Below are 15,993 nucleotides of genomic sequence, written 5' to 3'. Positions count from 1 at the left end.
AAATATCTCATCTTATCTTCTTTTTCCAGCCTAATCATGCATCTAATTATAAAATGTTTGGTCAGTTTTGAAAACAAGGAATTGAGAATATAACAGAAAAGATGATTTCTTGCCAACTGGACTTGGACAAAACAGACAGGGGAATCTCATGACTATTACACTCTCCCGGTTTGGGCTTTTTTGTCTTTTCTGCCCTTCTTTCTGAAGCCCATGATCATCTGTCCAGCCTCAAAGGGCACAGTTGTGGAGCTGGGACTTGTGCTCTTCAGAGCATCAGTAAGTTGCTTGCCTGGTGTTTGGGACTTTTTGCTTTCTGGACCATCTCTCCCCACTCCCTAGTTTCAGCAGGACTCTCTTCCCAGGCAGCAGCCAGAGGGGCAGAGCGGGTACAATCCCTTCCCATCTCGCAAACCCACCGGCAGCCCCCCTGCCCTTGCTCTGACTGACACCTCTTGCTCTCAGGCACACAGCGGGAGCCAAGCGGTTGTTTTAACAGCGAACATGGGCAAGGCAAGGACAGGAAAAGAACAGAGAACTGAAAAGCAGCAAAGCACGGGCCCTTTTTTTCCCTCCTTATTCCATTTGTGTCTGTGGTGCTGGAGTTTTGTTTGTTTGCTTGCCTGTTCATTTCTGCTGGGAAATTGAGGGGGCACAGGGCTGTGGGACCAGGACTCTGTGGCCGCCAGCAAGTGTTTCACCGCCACTGTGTTTCACAAAGTCACTTTATGACTGCCATGGCTGCAGAACCAGCATAGACTGCTTTCTCTCCCTCTGTTTGTTTTCAGTGGTTGGAACTGGCCTTTTTTTCCAGTTTCTTCCTTTTCTGGGATGCCAGTTAACACCAGTTAACACCAATAACATCAATGCCACAGCTTTTTGGCCACAATTGTGAAAACAGATTCTTGTACCTGCTGAGCTGTGGCTTTTCAGTATCAGCTGGCTACTGACAATGCTGCAAAACATCCCTCAAACTAATGCCATGCCAAACAGCAGATCTCAGGGTAAAATTTTTCACATGCCTACTTATGGGGAAATTTTTCCCCCAGAACTTATGCAGAGAAATATTTATCACCCTGATATATTGCTTTTGGCATGGGGTATAACTTAAGGAGTAGGTTGAAGGCCGAGAATCATCCTGGTACCTTTGCAGCGACCACAGCTCAACATGGCAAGGGTGCACTGTCCTCTGGGCAGCCCAGACATAAATCCCCAGGATAACAATGTCTTCCTTCACTTTTTTTCTGTCCGTTGTGGCTTGTGCTGTGTACTGGCTGCTTTACCATCAGTGAAAGCTAGGTATCTCCTGAGGTTACCACAGGGGGCAAAGTTAAGCCACTGTTGCATTGCAGCTGGCATGGATACTGTGAAATGAAAGCACAACTAGGGAGGAAAAAATGGGTTATTTTGCCTTTATTTTCACAAGAGGATTAGTCTGGATTTCTGAATAAACAAGTAGGTAAACATTTAAAAGTAAATCTAAGCTCTGGCTTCTTGGGGGAATGCAGGTACCACTGAATTCCAGGTTTAAACACAGTTACAAGAAATCCTACTGTCTAAAATATGCTTTTTTTTTTCCTATTAAAAAATGAAATTAACTGTTATATTTGCTTAACATTCATTACTTAAAATCTGTTTGTCACAAGATTTGAGAACTCAATGAAAGCAGCCTTTTATTTTTATTAGTTACTCAGCAGCCTTTTCTTTGTATTAGTTACTCCTGTGGGTAGTATGCTTCTTGTTCGGGGAAGCTGCAGTTCCTGACAAGCTTTTAAAATCTCCCAAGGAATGTAGGTGCCAGCAGCTATACATAACCAGTATATTTAGTTGAAGAACTACATGGGGGCAGGGGGGCAAGCAGTTGAACAGAAAGGATTGGAGTTGCATTACATCTCTTACTTCCATCAAAATTAGTAATACCCTCTAGCTGATGAGTCTGATTCAGTTCACAGCTGAAGAAGGACACTCAACAAGTGTGACTGGAGTGGAGACATCTGCCCAGGCTGTCTTTATAGAGATTTGCAGAATCAGTTTTGGGTGGAACTGGGGTAATGAAGGGAACAAAGAATATCTGTAAAAGTGCTTCACAAATGCAAGAAGGAGTGATAGATACTTCCAGTCCCACCAATGCTCTGGTGCAAGCTTGTCTTGATAATTTCACACAGCAGTCCCTATTCCAGCAAAGCAGCCACCTGCCAGTTGGATGGCAAAAGCTAATAGTAAAATTAAGCACTCAATTCTTGCATATCCAGTTACCTAAAGATGGGATAGATTTTCTAAGTGGAATCTTCCGTAACTCCACAGGTACAAACTTAACAGCTGAGAATATCTGAAGAATCCTGGTGCAAAGAGAGCATGGGATGGGGAAGTCCATCATCGGCTCAGGCTGTTCAGGATGCCTCACTGCCCACTGGGCATTCTCCCTTAAAAACACCCCCCTTTTCTACCAGACCTTGCCAAGATCCTGAAGAGCCTCTCAGTAGTTCTCTTTGAAGCTGAACCTGCCATTCAAGTGAAGACTGAACCCTCTTTTTCTCTCAGCTCCTCAGCAGGCAGTGGGGTCACTGCCTGGGGGTCAGCCCTCACCAGGCAGCAGCTCTGGGCAAGAGGAGTGAACTCCAGAGCATTCTGGGCCTCTTGGCAGTTCTCTAGCTTCTCCAGAACAGTTAAATATAAAGGCATTTGGGATGTGGGATCCGGTGTGTAGCTGTGGAGTTAGCTGGGTTTGCAGAGGGCGAGCACTTGAGCAGAGCTGTGGCTTACATGAGGTGTGTGTGGTTAGATAAGGTTGGTTACAAACCACATTATCACAGAGGAATCTTGTCACAGCTGAGTTTAATCTTTGAAAAATTTCCGCTCATTCCCCAACCTAAACAGCCTCTGATTTTTCCTGAAAACATCAGAATAATATATTTAAAAGTTGACATGTAGCCCAAGAGGAAACAACACCTTTTGTGGCAAGAAATCTGTGTTTGTGGCAAGAAATTGTTAACCGTGCTGAAAGCATCCTGTACTGCCTGACAGGTGGACATTTTACACAGAAAATACGTTACACATGAGAGCTGAGCTAGGCTGACTCTACACCAAAGGCACTGCCAAAAACAAACTCCCCACTGGAACTGGTGCCCTCATGGTATCCCTGGCACTCAAGCTTCTGAAGCTGACAGTGACACAGCTGTCAGACAGGGCAGTCAGTCATGCTGGTTTTTGTCAAATTTTCTCGTTAAGAAAAGGCAAAAAAAGGGTGTATCATGCCTACTTGACTTAAGGAAATAAATGTTTAGGAATTCTCCTTTCTGGAAATATTGCAAAAGCTACCAACTTCCCACCTCTGTCTTCCCTCCCATGCTGTCTGCAGGCATTAGTGCATTAAAACAGAAACAACCAAGACAAAACAGTAAGCAATGAAAGAAAGAGCACAAACAAGAAGCCTGCAGCACTGCCAAATTATACAACAGCAATTCCCACTGGGGATAGTTTGGACCATTTGCCTCACTGAGGCCAGTGGCTATGCTGGGAGAACCCGGAGGCTCCCACACCAGGACCAGGACCAGGACCAGGACCAGGACCAGGACCAGGACCAGGACCAGGACCAGGATGGGGCAGGCACTCCCTGTAGGCAACTCACCTGCACCTGCTGTAGCCTTCCCTGCTGCTGCAGTCCAGCCCCAGTTCCACCAAAGCTAGTAGGGATGGAGTGACTCCTAGCTCTCAAAATCAAGCCTTTGACTGCATATAACTGTCACAGTCTCAGTTTTCCCACAAATAATTCCCACAGGAGAGGTGGTGGCTTCCCTTTCATTTGCTTGTAAAATAGTAAGTGCATCTGTGCTGTGAAAAATCGCGACTCCTAGTGTCACAGACTGCAAAGGGGGGCATAGCTTTTCTCCTCTCTGCTCTTTCTCGCAACTTTTTAATAATTTACAAGAACAAAGTGATGCCATGTGTGTGTAATCAGTGCCCTAACTTCAGCTGGCAGAAAGACGCTTCAAATTCTCCTCTTCTGAGTGCCTTCTCTGTCAGAAAAGCCCCTGTGCATATGAACACCAGACAGAAGAGAGAATGCCGGCGAGAGAGAAACCCTTTAAGCTATTGAGTAAGGAATGTGCATCGAGCTGTGCGTGGACGTCTGATGTCTGCAACTATTTGTTAAAAGGCAAAAGCAATACTTCCGACAGACGGCCCTCCCCTCGCCTGCAATAGGCTCCCAAGAATAGCAACAGCCTGTGTCACCGCAAAGGGCAAAGCCTTCTGAAATAGCAACAAAGTTCTTCACAAACCACTTGGTGGTTTGCATTTGGTTTCAGCCAGCTTCAGCAACTTGTTGCAATGAGAAAAATAACCTGCGCTTTCCTCGCTAGCCAGGGAAGGACCGCTGCCCCGTGAAGTGCTCCTGCCCCAAGGTGCAAAGAGGGTGGCAATGGCACCTGGGCAGAGCACGGAGGACCTCGGCCAGCAGAGCCGGACGATGAGAGCAGGGGAGGATGAGGAGAGCAGCCGGGGCAGCCGCCGCAGCAGCCGCCGTCACCTCCACCAGCTCCCGGCTGCAGCAGGTAAAGCGGCAGGAGCTGAATGCTGCTGTTGGGGAGCAGCAGCGTGTGTCCGCAGCTCATGCTTGGGGCTGGGGGAGAACAGCCTCGCAAAACACAGGGACTCTGGCAGTGTGCTGTCTCGATTTCAAAAAGTACGAGAGGGGAAAATGTGAGTAGGGAAGGGGAATGCTGGCTTGGATTTTGAATGAAAGTTTATGTGATACTTTTCCAAAAAGGCCTCAGTCCTACTGTTTGTGCATCCCTTGTCTGCTGTGTAAATCCCTTTCCTTTTTGAAGATCAGTCACCTGAAAAATCACAGAACCCGCTGCTGTGTAAGATAAGAACAGTGCTCTGGTCCAGAACTGCATGTTCAGGAGCAGTTCAGCCCTTTTCACTGAGGTGGAGGGAGGCCAGGCAAGCGTTGCACCCACTCATGCAGGGGGAAAATATGGGGGGACAAAGGGACTCCCTTCTGTCTTTTCTTCCCTGGCACTCCAGGAAGAAACAGGTTTCCTGTGCTGGCACCCTGAAAAATCAACTGTTTAATTTCTTATGCAAAGATATTTGAATGCTGAAGCTGAATTTTATAGCTCGTCACCTTTGCTGTCCTGCCCAGTTTTTCTAAGTTACAGAATAGTTTTGCATCTTGAGTCTCTTCCACTGATGATCAGATCGAGGGGAAAATGACCCATGACTGTGACATTTCTCACTCGCAAGACAGCTTTACCCAAACAGGAAAGCATGATTGGCAGCCTGAAATGACTATATGTCCTGAGCAAGTTTTGTGCACTTATAAATGAATAAACTAACTAACCCATGTATATTCAGATACCACAGGCACACATGCTTTGTTGGAGCATAATAGCAATCAGTCCAGCAACATCTACTGATACCTGGAAGCAGAGGAAACAGAGGTTAATCAAGAACAGAAAGCCAGTCGGTGTGCAGACATATTTAACATTACCTTAGTGTATGGGGGAAGCAATGCAGATGGTTATAGGGTAGCATTTTTAAAGGGAAGCGCAGCAGTTACAACAAACAGCAAAGTTAGTGCAGCACAAGGGCTATGGTTAGAAGAGTACATGCAAATTATATACTTGGCCTTACCCTCAGAAATTAAAGCAGTAACCTGAGGAGTTTATAATTGCCTAGCTAGGAATTAAAATAACTTGTTGATTCTTACTGAAAAGTAACAAAACAAACCCAAAATCCTATTTAAAGTAATGAAGGACCAGGCTGCCTGTTGACATAATGAAAATACATGGCAGGACACTAAGAGATGGAGAGATAGCCAGGGTGGGTCTGTCCAGGATCTGCATTCACTGCCGCTCAGTCAGTGTCAGAGGGATTTTGTTCATAAAATCTGAATATTACTCACACCATACATTCATCAGGATTAAGCTGTATGAAGTATGCAATGTTTCCCATCATCGCAGGAATTTAGGTGTGTGAAAATGTGTGATACATTAACTTCCTTCTGCCTTGCTTTTTAGTTCAATTAAAAAAATATTTATTTTGGTTTTGTCTTTCACATTTGAGTGGGAGGAGTCACACTTGTCAAATAATCATGATCCCACATGGCCCTGGCACTGTTTTTGGGTGAATTCAACATTTTATAAGATTTTCCAGCTCTGCTTGCAACACAGCTTTGTCCCACAGCCACCATGTGTTTCATCCCTCAAGATCTTGTTGGGTAACTGCTTTAGATCTCATGTCAGACTTGTAAATGGACAGATGGATAGATGTGTCTTAGCTTATAGGACAAATGCACCTATTGAGCAGCTACTGGATCTAAAGATCATGATGAAATGAAAAGAGGACAATTGCCTTTTATGAGAAGCAAACCCATGATTCAATTGTGCAGCAATTTTCAACAAGTGCAATTAAATATTTTTCCTACAAAACTATGTGATCCACACACTATACACTTCAGCAAAATGCTCCTCTAAAGACAATTTCAGAAATTTTAAATGCTATTTCCCTGTAAAGGCAAACTTCTTGCATGTCAGGAGCACTCGGAGAAGAAATATTTTGTTAAAGATAGCTTAAAATTTTCAGATACAGATGCTGTAGTTTTAAGATTTACCATGGATAAAAGTAGATGCCTTGTTTTATTGAAAAAGGGAGATTCCACGTTGCAGATTCATATCTATGCAATTCACTCAACTCATCGTGATTTTCTATCCTGCCCTAATTAACCAAGGGTTGACAGGGCCTGATTTCACCTTCCAAATATCTAAATAGATCAAAGAATCCCCAAGGATTTAAATAATATATATTCGACTTCCCATGTAAATCCTTTCGTTCCCTTCCTGAGACATTTCTCACCTCAAATTAAATCAAAGTCAATGGAAGAAAGCACCATGGTGGAAGAGACTATTGTATCCCCTCCTATTAAAACAGATGTTCGTATAAAGGAGTAATCTCCCTCCCCATTCCATCCCACTAGTTTTCTGTACGCATGTTCTCTTAGGAGAAAGGAAAGAAGAACTACGTCACAGAAATCTCAGTGTCTGGACTAATGTGGAGCGTGGTACTGCCAAGGTGAGCTGGAAGGGGATCCTGGGCACACTTCTCACAGCTCTCTTGCACATGAAGTGAGGGAAGAGTGGTGTTTCCCAGCTCTGACTGCTTGCAGATCTTCCCTGACACAGACTATCTGTCTGTAATGCCAATAAAATACATGCACAGTCCTTTGGAAGGACTGTATTTTCTCAAATGTGTACTTGAAAATAAGTGAAGGGGCACACCCTTACTAACTTGGCCCCATCCAGTCTCATCAGCAGGACACTGTGCTATACAGCAACTGCACTTGGTCTCTCTCTCTCTCATGAACATTTCCAGCAAATGTTCTTAAAGATAAGTTTGTTTGCCAAGTAGTGCTGCTTTTGACTTGACTAACAGTTGTGAGAAAACATTTTGTTTACATTGGAAAACTAGAGAATAGAGTTTCCAATCACTTGCTGCATACCAGCCACACACTCGTTAACCATGGTGTTTGTTGAAGGCAGAAGGATAAATCTCTCTGGAAGCCATAGTTAAGTTATTTTATTGCCCTAGGCTGGACACTGCCATGTATTTTGCAGGCATGTCATAAAAATAAGAGGAATATACACTCTAAGAAGCCTTTTTTGTAAAAAAAAAAAAAATTAAAATAATTTTTAAAATTAAAAAAAAAAAAACAGGAATGCCTAAGGACTGCCAGCAAAATCATTAAAAGTGACACTTAAAAGGCTTGTAAGCAGAACTACTGCAACATGCTCTATCTGGAAATGTTAAAGCAAAACATATGCTGAAGTCAGAAGGAATTTTGTCTGGAGAAAGGCCATGAAGGAAAACGAAGCAGAGATTTCAGGGTTTAACTCGGCAGGCAGTTCTAAGCAGGCAAGTCTTAGGTACCTCAGTTGCAACAAAACCTCATAGTGATATAGAGATGTTGCTTAGAAGAATAGTGCCTGTTAGGGACAAGAGACACCAAGTTAACTGCTGAGTTTGCTGTTGATAACGCAGAAAGATGATGTATCTCACTCTGCCTCATCAGAATCTGCTTTTTGTTCAGGGGTCTGCTTTAGTTACAGTCCACCACTATTTCTGTAAGACTGCGGGCATCTATCACTTGACACATGAACAAGGATGTCAGTTGACCCAGTAAAAACAAACCAAAGAAATACTGAGACATCAGTCAAGCCACTGTACTTGGAGGTGCAAGATATATATGGTCTTGAGTGCTTCCTTAGCACCTTTGCAGGTGTTCAAGCTCCACACCCAGTTTGTACAGCCTCTTGGTTTAAAAATAAATAATCAACCCCATTGCTCTGATCTGAGGACCACAGGCTGAGGAGAGCAAGAATAGTGTTGATGACAGGCTGCTAAAAGGTATTTGACTTGGCACTGTCATTTTAAATCAGAAACCAGGACAAAACTGACAGTCACACATTTAGAGAACTAAAAGCTGTGTAGGACACAGATCTTAAATTATCAGTTGGAGATACTGCCTACACCACTGTGCTTCTGCTGGAGAGTCTTAAGCTCAAGGTTTTGTTCCTCTGTTACTTAACATTTTTTCTCAATTGCTTGGAAGAAGATAATAATAGATTATTTGCAGGTGATAAAGGTGACAGGTGATTAATAAATGGGATATGTCGCTGGCTGAATGCAATTCAGATGGCTTGGCCTGCTGACTGTGAGTGAATGTGCTGTCTGAGGTTCCCCTCAGCTAACTTTAGACATCTGCATCTGAGCAAGCCACACAGATTCCTTTTATAGGCAATGGAGAGAAATAGGCATCTGACCTACTTCAGACATCTAGAAGTGCCTATTTTTTGCAAGTGGTTACAGAATAAATTTGGAGATGCTGTAGAATTCTCACAGTTAGGTAAGTTGATCCCATCCTATGTGTTTTAATAAATCCCAGCACAAACTGATTTGCATTCCTAGCTAGGATGCAAGAAGGCAGGCCATATTTAAAGGAAAGGCAGCGCCTTGGAAAAAATCCAGTCAGGAAAGAAGTTGGTTGTCCTGGAGAAAAAACAGTACCAGATGAGCTCTTGTACACTGCAGTGACAATTCCTCGATGAGTAGAGAGGCAAATGTTCACCAGAAGCAGGACAATTATGTCAGGTTCCTATCAGCTTTGTGCAACCACTGCAGGAGTGCTGGGTCTAGCTCACAATTTATTGAAGAAATTGATAATCTGGAAAGAGTTCAGAGAATGGGGCTTTGAATACTTAAAGGACTGGTAAACTTGTAAAGCCTCACAGGCTATGAAGTTTGTCAAGGAGAGGTCTGTGGGATGACTTGATGACAGGTTATAATTTTGTAGTTAGTGAACACAGCTGAGCGCAGGCAAATAGAGAATGTGATCTGGCAGCTGGAAGCCAAAGCTGCAGAAAATAAGTCTAGAAATAATTTACAAATAATTTACAGTGAAAGCAATTAACCATTGGGACAATTTATGATTAAAGCAATTTACTTTCAACCACTAGCAATTTTAAAATCAAAGCTGAATATTTTAAATGGCCTAGTTAAAGTAAAATGTCATTTAAACGTGTCTGAAGGGTTATGTTGTGTTGTTCATGACAGTCAGACTGGATGACTGCAGTGGTGTCTTTTGGCTTCATAATATATAAAGAAAAATATTAGGTTAAATCTAAATAGCCCAATAACATAAAATACTGAGATGTCCAAGAAAGCATGAATATCAGCACTGAGCAGTAGTTTGGAAAGAGCACTGTGATCAAATTAGCAGTGTAGCTTCTAATACTCAAGGCCCATTCATTCAGCACAACACTGTTGTTATCAGCCCTGATTTCCAGCCAGGTTTCATTGGCAGGCTATATTTTCCAGATCTAGTAATAATGAGGAAGCAGGCAAGTTGAAAGTATAAAGGGGAGGGAGAAATTAAGTTTTGCAATGATAAACTTAAGTTGCATGCATGCATTGGAGGATGGAGCAAATAGCACAAAGCAGCTTCACTGGAGGGAGTAGTACCTCCAACAAAGTGCTGTTCAGTGTGGGAAGGAAGTACAGCGGGACCTTGCCCTAACCCATGCTCTGTCTAAAATAAGTGCAATGATCTTGGATACTGAAGCCATAAAGAAAGCAAAAAGCTTAGGTGCAATACAGACGTGGACAATAACAATATATATATATAAAAATGTTCCGTCACCGGAGCATTTTTCAATTTATTTCTGACATTTTCTTCAAGCTGTCCCACCTCCATTGCAATAAATCTACCATCCACCCCCACCTTTTGAAAGACTTCTCACTATACTCCCATTTCCCCCATGCCCTTATCATCATAACCAAACCATGTGTTTTTTGCCTGTCTCTGGTTTGCCAGCCCCCTGAGCCCAGGGGCAGAGGGGGCTGAGGCACATGTGGTGCAGTCACTTGCTTGGGGCTGCTGCCACTTGTCTTCTGCTTGGCTCATAGGGAGCAAACCCAGAGCCAAGTATGGGAGCTAACAGAAGATACTTATCTTAAGAGACTTAATGGACTTACACATCTCCCCTGACCCTGGAGGCACAGCTTATATTCACACAGCTATACTACACTTGCTACCCTCCAAAATAACCCGTCCTCCTGCGTAGTGGCTGCAGGCTCTGATGTTGGACTTGCACTGTGAGCCAAGCTGCCTCCAGGAACTGTTAGGACAGCATGAGGTGGTGTCGGGCACAACCGTGCCAGGGACATGCCAGCCATTTTGCAGGATACGTGGCCTCACGCCAAGGTCCAGGCCTGGGCTCTGGCACTGTTTATTTTAGTAGTGCAGACCTACTGCTAAGGTGGCACTCTTCCTCTCTTTTCACCATTTGCTCTAGAAATGTAATACTCTCTGTCAAATGGGACTGGTCCTCACCAATGTGCTCAAAAATTATTGGCAAGGAACTCCAGGCAGTCAGCATGATCAAAGAGCCTTAACACCGTAGAAAAATAAACTGAAAATAAACAAAGTCTATGTATTATTTTCAATTAGACCATATACCACTTCCCAGCCAAGCTGGAAAGCGCTTGTTGCAGGAGAATTAACTGAAATATGGACTCTGTTACACTGCAAAAGCTAGTTCTCCTCAGACACGTCCTATCTCTCCAACTAACCGGAAAATCCGAAGTCAATTTACTCTTTTCCTAGTTGTGTGGCAGCCAACATCATGATGAGAGGAAAATCATGCTGGGAGAAAGAACAAGACCAACAATAACAAACTGATATATTCCTTAAGGTTTAGGGTGCAAAAGGCTTCACAGTTAGTAAAATATGATCAGTTAAATCTATCTTGTAACAATAAACAATGAGTCGCAGTTGTATAAAATGAGTTTGTTTTAAAGTGGATGTTCAAAGGCCTATAATCTCCATTTAGTTTATGTTTTCACCATCTGGTTTTTATTCCTGACATTCTGGCTGTCATAAACTATGCAAAATATTTTATCCTGATATTCTGAAGGATCTGAGATTAGTGACGAGCAAAGCTCAGAAAGTTCATGAATTTGTACCTCAAAGATTGGTTTCTTTGAGTATCCCAGCTATCTGGGTCAGCATGGTGCTCAGTGGATAAGTTTCCATTTAGCAAAATAAAAACACTGGTACCAGCAGCCTTCATGGCATCCTCAGATGAAGCAAAGGAATCAGTAAGTGGCGAGTAACTCAACTTGTTACTTATTCAAGTCAAGGTTGAAGCAATTTGGCTGGGAAATTACTGCTTTTCTTGTCCATGTTGGGTGGACAAGAATTCCTCAGTTATGTACAGGAAAAACACTGAGAACCCCTCAAGGCAAAAATTGCTTTCTTACTAGAAGATTGTGTTGTCAGTGTTGCCTTTTGCAATGATATTCTGAAACAGAAAGTTTAATTCTTTAGAGCCTGATAAAAACTTTATTAAATTCTGATTGGGAAGATAACGAACAGAAAAGCATTAAAATTAAAGAGGCTTTTGAATTTTTTTTTTCTTTTCAAAAATGACTTTTTATGTCACTACTGCTGCTGGGTTTGTATGCACCTAACTGCTTTCCCCTTTTACAAAAAGATTTGGGGGGCTGGTATATCAAATAAAGTTATTATTAGTATTCAGAATGTTGCAGAAGTCACACTTTCAAGTTTTTCTGTTTTTTCTATCATTTCAGGCTGTGGAACATTTGCTTTTCTATCTTCTGCTGTTGCTGCTGTAAGTGGACTTCTGATGGGTTACGAGTTGGGCCTTATCTCTGGAGCTCTTCTTCAGATGAGCAGCATATTAGCACTCTCATGCAAAGAGCAGGAAATCATTGTAAGTTCCCTGCTCTTTGGGGCCTTATTTGCATCTCTTACTGGTGGATTCCTGATAGACCGATTTGGAAGGAGACTTGCTATTATTATTGCATCTTCTTTACTTGTGTTGGGGAGTCTGATTTTACTGCCCTGTGAATCATATGGGATACTTATTGTGGGACGGATTGCCATAGGTATTTCCATATCGTTATCATCAATTGCAACATGTGTGTATATTGCTGAGATTGCCCCACAGCACAGAAGAGGCCTCCTCGTATCATTAAATGAACTCATGATTGTGATAGGCATTCTCTTTGCCTATATTTCAAATTATGCATTTGCCAGCGTACCTCATGGCTGGAAGTACATGTTTGGCCTTGTGATTCCATTGGGTGCCTTGCAAGCTATTGCCATGTATTTCCTTCCACCAAGTCCTCGGTTTCTTGTCATGAAAAATAACGATGAAGCTGCAAGGAAAGTACTGGAGAGGCTACGGGAAACATCAGATGCTACGAGAGAACTTACTGTGATCAAGTCTTCCCTGAAAGATGAACATCAGTATAGTTTCTTGGACCTGTTTAGTTCAAAAAACAACATGAGGGCCCGAATGTTGGTAGGACTCACTCTAGTCTTTTTTGTGCAAACAACTGGGCAACCCAACATTTTATTTTACGCATCAACTGTTTTGAAGTCAGTTGGGTTCCAGAGCAACGAAGCTGCCAGCTTGGCTTCTACTGGAGTTGGAGTGGTTAAAGTGGTCAGCACAGTCCCAGCCACAGTTTTTGTGGATCAGGTTGGAAGCAAAACTTTTCTGTGTATTGGCTCTTCTGTTATGGCAGTATCGTTGGTCACTATGGGTTTAGTGAACCGTAACATACATGTGAATTTCACCAATGTCTGTAGAAGCCAATCACCAGAGGATTTAATTCTACAAAGACCAGGAAACCTCACTGGTGTCACCAATGGGAGTCTCAAGGACCTCTTTGAAAGACTATCATTTGACATGCAGAGAAGCCCAGATGTTGCCAGGACAGGAGAACTGAACAGGACTGCCTTGGCAGGAGGCAAAAGCACAACAGGTTCTCACATGGAAAGTGGGGAGGTCCCCATTGTCCTGAAATGGCTCTCGCTGGCCAGCCTGCTTGTTTATGTTGCTGCATTTTCCATAGGCCTTGGACCAAGTAAGTATTTAATTTTTCTAACTCTTTGCAATTATTTATGGGTGGATTAAGTACCGGGATAACATGTCCAGCTTGGCATCAGGCAGTTCCGAAGCTGGGCAAAGCAGTGTTTTCCGATGATATGTGCTGGAATTGTCACAGACTGTCCTGGTAGGCCTGGGGTGTACTTCTTAGCAATAGGTCCTTCCCTTTGAAGTCAGTGGCCTAATCTTGTTTCACTTCAGTGAAATCATGTGTTCCTCTTCAGTGAAGTTAAGAACTGATGTGAGCTTTGTACAGCAAAAATATGTGCCCCCTGGCTATCTTTCCTGTTCCTAGTCTATTGTGTCCTTACATTTGGAATGTTAAGATGAGGTGTTTGCTGCTGCTAACTCATAAACCCAAGATAATGATGAGCTCTAGACCTCTATACGGGATGGCTCAATCAAATCCATGAAAAGCCAACATGCCTGAGACCAGCTGAGAATCTGGCTCCTTGGCTATATAGCAATCTTCAGATACAGGAAAGTAATTCAATATACAAAAGAAATTCAAGGCATTGTGGTTCATTACCAAACCGTAGTATCATCACCACCACCTGTGCTGAACAGCACAAGGGGAAGAACACAAAGCTGCGTCCCTGTACAACTGACGTGCTGCTGCAGCTGCTGTCACACCTGTAGGGTTCCCAGTTTCTCCAGAGAACATGTCTGCCATTCCCAGGAACTAGCAATTAAATCTCTTCATTGTTTTTTGTTTTGTTTCAATAGCACTTGCTTATTATTGTTCTTTGAAGGTGTTGATTCTTAAGCCACACTGCAAAACCACATGCGTAGAGTCTGTTATTTATTAACAGACTTCATGTGCTTTTGTGCCTTGGCTCAAACTTGCCTGCAAACACCCTGTACTTCTGCTGCACTATTATGATAAAAAACTTGCCATGAGAGTACAACCCAACAATTGCACTAAGAGAAACTCCCCTGCAGTATTTGTTTATTTTAAACATTACTCACTGGGAGAGCAGCGTGAGATAAGCATTCGTTGCCAGCGCAGCGAGCTTGACCGTGTTGTTGAAGCATTATTCCCTTCCTTGCAGGAGGGGGTTGGATTCTGCCTTCGGTGACATAGGTTCATAACCAGAAGTGCAGCCTTGAAAAGAAAATGTTACTTGAGCTCTTACTTGGGCGTTTCAAACACACATTCAATAACTCTCAAAGCAGGGGCACATGCTCAGGCTTGGCCTCCTATTGAAAGCTGCTTTCCTGTTGGCGTGGCAGTAAGTGGGTTCCTGATCGTTTGAGTTGGCCTGATGTGACGTTAATGATAACGACATCTACTTAATTGAGGGCTACAGAAACTGAGGTGTGTTTGCCAGGCTAATTTGAGAAGTCTTTGAGGCTCGTGCTTGTTTTCTGACCCCTTTTTTGGCTAAGAGCACAAACGCTCTCCAACGGCAACTGGGAAAGGACACAGTCTCAGCTCCAGCATGTCAAAATCATGTATGATAAAGCCATGTTGAGGCAATTCACACTGACAGATGCATTTCTGTAGAAAGTGAAGGCCAGGTCCAGGAGAGATACAGGTATTTCAAAATGCAGATAAGTGCTTTCAAGACATTTCCATGCCTTTAAAAACACAATGTTGAGTTCAAATTGAAAATTTATAGAAAATGCAAAGGTCAGAGAATCAAGAGATTGTTGGAATCTGCAAAAGATCTATTGTGGTTAAAAAGTCTTGTGTTGGGATGCAAAGTTGTGATTTGTGGCTACTGTGGCCAGGCAGTGCCCAGGAGCCTCGAACAGAGCACTGTAGCCCCCGCACCACCATATTTTCAATGCAAATTCTCATACTCCATGCAATGTCTGCCTGTCCTGCTGGTTAAGGTGAAAGCTGTGTCGGTGATGTGTCTGTTTGTAACAAATCAAATCAGCCTCTTTTGGACAAAGAGCAGAAAAGATCTTGCTCTTTTCCCACCACATCATTAGGCCATTTCTGGAACAAATTCACTCACTTTATTATGAGTCCATGTTGCATTATGTTCTGTGGGGATAAAGGAGAGTCTATGTAGCACCACTGGGAAATGGCGTGCTCTTTATAGGGCAAATCATGCAACATGAGCTCTATTTTTTTTTTTTTAATTACTTTGCCCTTTTTCTTCCTGTCCTTTTTTTGGGATTCTGGTCAAAAGGTTAGTTACAGTCCACATCCGCACATCAGACATTTATTAATATTGTGTTTGTCCATGATTCCCTTTTGTCTCCAAATTACATGAAGTAGATGGATTTTTTAATGAACTAAATATATGCTAAATATATTTATTGCCATTTTTCAAAGCATCCAGGCAGCACAGTGATGAATGCTCAGAAATAGACAGTGAGAGATAAAAGCCATTTTTGCATTATAAAAGAATTCACAGACTAGCAAGAATCTGTTTAGTCACTTTTTGATTCTAGGGTGCTCTGTATTTATATAGTCAACACTTAGGCCAGATAAAAGAATTATTTCTGATGCTTGGTTTTAGATGGATTATGTTTGATGAACTGCTATTCAACTGCTTGT

At 42.7% G+C, this 15,993-nt stretch overlaps 1 protein-coding gene across 2 annotated transcripts in view; it reads left to right on the top strand.

Annotated features, from left to right (window-relative positions):
• The first annotated feature begins 4,200 nt into the window (after window positions 1-4,200).
• SLC2A12 (solute carrier family 2 member 12) overlaps window positions 4,201-15,993 on the top strand; it is a 30,076-nt gene continuing 18,283 nt past the window's right edge. The window contains exons 1-2 of one of the 2 annotated variants that reach the window (XM_021297123.2): window positions 4,201-4,550; window positions 12,151-13,455. In XM_021297123.2, the coding sequence (XP_021152798.2) occupies window positions 4,418-4,550; window positions 12,151-13,455 (1,438 nt within the window). In that variant the 5' untranslated portion in view covers window positions 4,201-4,417. The remainder of the gene's footprint in view (window positions 4,551-12,150; window positions 13,456-15,993) is intronic. The other variant, XM_005509398.3, reaches the window with a different exon arrangement.

Source organism: Columba livia, chromosome 3, assembly GCF_036013475.1.
Source record: "Columba livia isolate bColLiv1 breed racing homer chromosome 3, bColLiv1.pat.W.v2, whole genome shotgun sequence".
In the NCBI taxonomy this organism is placed as follows: Eukaryota; Metazoa; Chordata; class Aves; order Columbiformes; family Columbidae; genus Columba; species Columba livia.
This window is presented reverse-complemented; position numbering and strand designations above follow the sequence as displayed.